Raw genomic sequence first — 5420 nt, 5'->3', positions numbered from 1 at the left:
TATTTCATTGGATTAGCGGCCATAAACCTGTCTTAATAAATACTTTTGCCTGTTTTCAGTTAGCTATATTAATGGCGCTTGAGGATTCAGATAGCAGTTTCAGGAATATAATAGTGATAGTGGTACCTTAGTGCAGAGATTCAGGATTATCAATAGTGTTCATGATGAATTGAATGAATGTTTTCGAGTCATGTTTTGCATCGAGTACACACTATAAAGGAAGAGTTGGTTATAAAAGGTGAAGAATTTAGATTCTCTCAATTCATTTATCTGGGTATGAGCCAATCTCTGCTCAAGAAGTTTCCAAGAACTTTGAGGGAACATAGATATGAACATTCTGCATTCCTTTATTTTTTTTTTTTTGTTTAAGTTAATCATATGGTGTATGTACAGAATTAGGACACCTATGATTAACATTCTGCGTTCCAGAATTAAAACACCTATGATTAACTGGAAGTTTCCAGAATGTTCATATGGTTTCAGTTAACTTGTCCTAATTTTGGTTTCACTTAACTTTGAGGGAACTTTGCAATATCATATGATTGACATTCTGCATTTTTTATTTTTTTTTATTTTTTTATTTATTTTTTTGTTTCAGTTAACTTGTCCTAATTTTGTTGAATCACGAGTGTGATTCTGATAACCTTTTACACGAGTATATTTTCAGACCTAGTCCAGTCCACTGTAATTAATCTGTGGGGATTCTCTTCTTCTAATTAATTGGTGCAATATTGCATTCTGACTTTATATTCTTTTTGCAGATGGATTTGTTTTTTCCAATGAAGCATCTGTCATTCACCCCCAATCGAACACACCCTGCCACTTCACGAAGGCAACTAGTAAAAGATATCTTTGAAACCTGGTCTGATAACAATGCCACACCCACAGGCACACCCGGTGATGGTGTTGATGTTTTTACCCCTCGTACTGACGAGGAGCAAGTTAATCCTTTTCAGAGGAAAAAGAGACCAAAAACATTAGCGGTTTGGAATGAATTTAAAGAGGTAGTTCTACCGGATGGTTCTACAAAGGCAAAGTGTATTCATTGTAAGGCAAAGCTCGCAATAACAGAGACCAAGAGCATAACTCAATTTGCAAGACATTTGAAATCATGTTTGAAGCGAATAAGTAGTCAGAGGCAAACATAGTTGTTTTTTCGGCCAGCCAGTTTAACAGATGAAATCTCAATGCAATCTGCACTTGCTTTTTCAGATGCCAAGTTTGATATGAGCAAGATGCGGGAACTAACTGCTAACTGTGTGCTCATGCACGAGTATCCATTTACAGTTGTGGAGGAGGAGGGTTTTAACATGATGCAAAGATGTGGTATGCCACAATGGGAGAAGATAACGCGTACTGCTTTGAAACAACATTGCGTGACTGTGTATGAGATACAAAAGAAGAAGTTGGTTAATTTGCTTAAGAGTATGAACAAGATTAGTTTGACAATTGATCTATGGAATTCTTCTAATCAGAAGCTTGAGTACATGGTTCTCACCGGACATTTTATTGATAATGATTGGAAGTTGCAGAAGCGTGTGCTCAATTTTGTTCATATACCAACTCCTTGACCTGGTGTTGAGATTGCTGCTGCTATTCATAAGTGTTTAATTGATTGGGGAATTGAGAACAAGGTGTTCAGTATCTCGGTTGACAATGCTTCAAGGAATGACGCAACAATCAAGATTTTGAGGGAGAATTTAGGAAGAAACAAGAAGCTAATGTGTGGTGGGAGGTTGTTTCATGTGTGGTGCGCGACACACATATTGAATCTCATGGTTCAGGATGGGCTTTCCCAAATTAAGCCCATCATTCAAGACATACGTGATTGTATTTTGTATGTCAAGCAATCAGAGACTAGAGTAATTATGTTTTTAGAGATTGTTCAGATGTTGCAGTTGCTCAAGCAGAAACTCATACTTGATTGCAAAACGAGGTGGAATTCTACTTATGAGATGTTAGCACTTACAATTCAGTATAGAGATATGTTTCCAATGTTAGTTCAATTAGATAATAACTTTACTTGTGCCCCAATAGATGAAGATTGGGAAAAACTTGAGAAAGTGTGTGAGATTTTGGAAGCCTTCAACTCGGCAACTAATGTCATATCGAGGAGTGAGTACCTCACTTCTAACTTATTTTTGCAAGAAAATGTTGACATAAAAAAGTTGCTAGATGAAAAGTGTTTTGATGATGATGATTTTATTCGGTCAATGGTGGGAAAGATGAAAGAAAAGTTTGACAAGTATTGAGGGGAATGCAATTTCGTAATGGCAATTGCAACTGTATTGGATCTGAGGATGAAAATGAGGCTGCTGCAATTTGCCTACCCACAAATGTATCCTGATGAAGAAGCACAAGGCAAAATTGATGAAGTGCAAGCTGCCTTGTATGAGATTTATGAGGAATATGTAGCAGAAAGTCAATCTTCCAACAGTGAACCACCTGTAGAAATCAGTAAAGTTCAACGGGACAATGTACAACGCCCTAAAAGTACTAGTTCACGGTTCTGTCAGTTTGTTAGGACAACTCAAACGGTGCAACATGAGAAATCTAAGTTAGATCGTTATCTAGAGGAGAAATGTTTGTTATAGGATTATGATAATACCTCATTTGATGCGTTACAGTGGTGAAAGGTAAATCAAATAAACTATCCCATTTTATCTACGATGGCTCATGAAATACTTGCCATTCCAATCACCACAGTCGCTTCAGAGGCAACTTTCAGTGTTGGGAGTTGAGTTATTGATACTTATCGATCATCGTTTTTTTTTTGGATAAGGTAAGTATGTATAAAAGACAAAAAAATATACAAATACGAGGGGCATACCCTAAGAGGATGACTGATAACTGTCAGTCAAGAACTCGTGGGAAAACCCACAAAGTCATGAACAGCAACAGAGAGCATGCAGGCTCCCCACAAAGCAAGAAGATGCCATAAAAAAAAGCCACAAACCGGCATAAAGAGCACGCAGGCTCACCACAAACACAAAGTCACAAACCGACACAAAAGAGCATGCAGGTTCCTTACAAAGCTAGTCAGGAAGATGCCATATCACACGGAGCTGAGGTGAGATCTCTTACTTAGGTGCTAGACCCAAAATCTTGATCTGAACTAGATCACAAATAGCTAAGACAATATCTCTATGGGAGCTACAATGCTGACGAAACACGCGATTATTCCGTTCAAACCAAAGGAAATAAACTGTGGCTGAAAAGACTAACCGGGAAAGAAGGTGGCTGAAGTCACCTTTTCGTCGAAGATGCAAACTAGCCCACTGAAGCAGAGGGAGCCAGGAGAGAGTAGGCCATGTAGAAAGCGTCCTGGTTGTGACCTCCTGCCAAACATAACTGGAAAAGTCACAGCTGAAAAACAAATGGTCATGGGTCTCTGTAGCTGATCTGCACAAAACACATCGGGAGGACGTAATGACACCATGAGAGCTGAGCCGATCCATGGTGTGAAGCCAACCAATAGAAGCGAGCCAGAGAATGAAAGAGTGACGTGGAATATGCCCGGGAAACCACAAGAGATGATGAATCGAGTTCACATCTCGTTTGTCTCGCAATACATTCCAGGCTGAATCAATAGAGAACCGTCCAGATGGATGGCCCTTCCACACAAGATGGTCAGGATGACTCGCTGAAGGCTGCACTGTAATAGAGTCCCAGATATGCTGAAGGTCTGAACTGCCCGAAGGAAAGTCCCACAAACCATCCCGAATAATGTCTGAAACCCGAGCATCCCACGGTAACCCAGTGGAAGTCAAGGTTCTAAAAGGGAACAAGTCACACAGAGGACCCTGCGGAAGCCAGTGATCTCGCCATAACATGGTGTCCCTACCATCTCCAATACAAGTCACAATAAGACCCCGGCACCAAACCCTACTAAGTAAAATCTTCCTCCAAGCCCATGAAGCCCCAGAAGTAACTCGGATATGCCAAAAGGACCGACCACGGAGGAGAACCGAATGGGCCCATGAAGACCATATAGAAGATCTATCAGTAAGTANGGCTCAGAAGATGCCCAATTGAGCTTGAAGACCTTTTTAGACTTCGGCATTTTTAAGCCATTAAACGATTGCAAAGACAAACCTGCAGTATCATTAGAATCAAAGTCAAGAAAACCAAAGGAAGAGTTTTTGTGATGAAAAACCTTGGCTCCTTGAATTGCCACATTTGAGAAAACGGATAAAAAGTACTTGTCATCCATCCATGGCTCCAAATCCCCAATCCATAAAGATTTTCTCGAATTCCCGGAAGGCTGGCAGCACTTTGTGGTGGTGATCGGTGTCGCAATCTCTATGGAGTCAAGAAAAGTTACAAAGTAAGTTTCATACTTCCATAGTCCAATTTATTAAAATTATGGCATTACTTGGTCGTTTATTAACATTATTTAAACTAAAACAATTGGTTTTCTTCTTTGTTGTTTAGAAAGAGAAGAAAAATGAGGAGTTTCAGCTTCTGATCCTATGAAGTTTTGGTGGAATCGTGACAGGTTAGTGATAGTAAATGTTATACTTCTCAAATTATTTGGTTTTTGTCTAATTGATTTACATATTTGGCTCCCTATCTAGCTATCTTGTTTAAATTGTTTACATTTGGCTGCTGTCTCATTACCACCAAACAAGTTCTAGTTATTTATCTCTGCAGCCTCTTGTCCAATTGGAACCTATCAGTACTGCACATTTAGAAAACATAGTTGCATGGAAACGCTTTTTAGGTAAACAAACCAGTATACACCTGAATCAATTCTGTATTCCTATTGTGAACATATGGGCTGACATCATCATCACTTTCATTGTGATATTCTAGTGTTGATATATGTAAGTTATCAATAATATGCTAAATAGTCTGCTGGTGTTGCTGTCAAAGCTAGTATTCTCAACTGCACTGGCACCGACATTAACTTCAAATTTAAAAATTCGCTAGTATCAAGAGCCAGAAAATGCATCCAAGATAAATCTCTAATTGTGTACAATCTGTTTGATTTTCTTTGTTCTTATGATCTAGGTTGATTTACAATCTGTTTTCAAAAATTTGTTATAAGACTTATGCACATTTTGGTTTAATTGTGTACTTGTACAAACTCTGGAACTTTGGAAAACAGAGGATTAGACTAACAAATAGGATTTAGAGTTTAATTTTTCATAAACTTGTTGACAGGTGTTAAACGACTTTCACGGAAGAACTTTCACAACTAATGTCATATCGGAGGAGTGAGTACCCTACTTCTAACTTATTTTTGCAAGAAATTGTTGACATAAAAGAAGTTGCTAGATGAAAACGTTTGATGATGATGATTTTATTCGGTCAATGGTGGGAAAGATGAAAGAAAAGTTTGACAAGTATTGGGGAATGCAATTGTAATGGCAATTGCAATGTATTGGATCGAGGATGAAAATAGGCTGCTGCAATTT

General features: G+C 38.5%; 1 protein-coding gene and 1 long non-coding RNA gene across 2 annotated transcripts; one reads left to right on the top strand and one right to left on the bottom strand.

Annotated features, from left to right (window-relative positions):
- Window positions 1–3270: 3270 nt before the first annotated feature.
- Window positions 3271–3833, bottom strand: LOC116111332. The gene is made up of 2 exons (XM_031397530.1): window positions 3437–3833; window positions 3271–3338 (listed from the first exon to the last, which is right to left on the bottom strand). The coding sequence occupies exons 1-2, from the start codon at window positions 3831–3833 to the stop codon at window positions 3271–3273; spliced, it is 465 nt and encodes a 154-aa protein (XP_031253390.1).
- A 190-nt stretch (window positions 3834–4023) lies between these two features.
- Window positions 4024–5197, top strand: LOC116111364. The gene is made up of 3 exons (XR_004125053.1): window positions 4024–4327; window positions 4435–4498; window positions 5167–5197. It is a non-coding gene; the product is annotated as an uncharacterized LOC116111364 (long non-coding RNA).
- The last annotated feature ends 223 nt before the right edge of the window (window positions 5198–5420 follow it).

The sequence above is a fragment of the Pistacia vera genome, unplaced genomic scaffold, assembly GCF_008641045.1.
Source record: "Pistacia vera cultivar Batoury unplaced genomic scaffold, PisVer_v2 Contig631, whole genome shotgun sequence".
Classification (NCBI taxonomy): Eukaryota; Viridiplantae; Streptophyta; class Magnoliopsida; order Sapindales; family Anacardiaceae; genus Pistacia; species Pistacia vera.
Note: the sequence above shows the minus strand (reverse complement) of the source record. Positions and strands in the feature narration are given on the sequence as shown.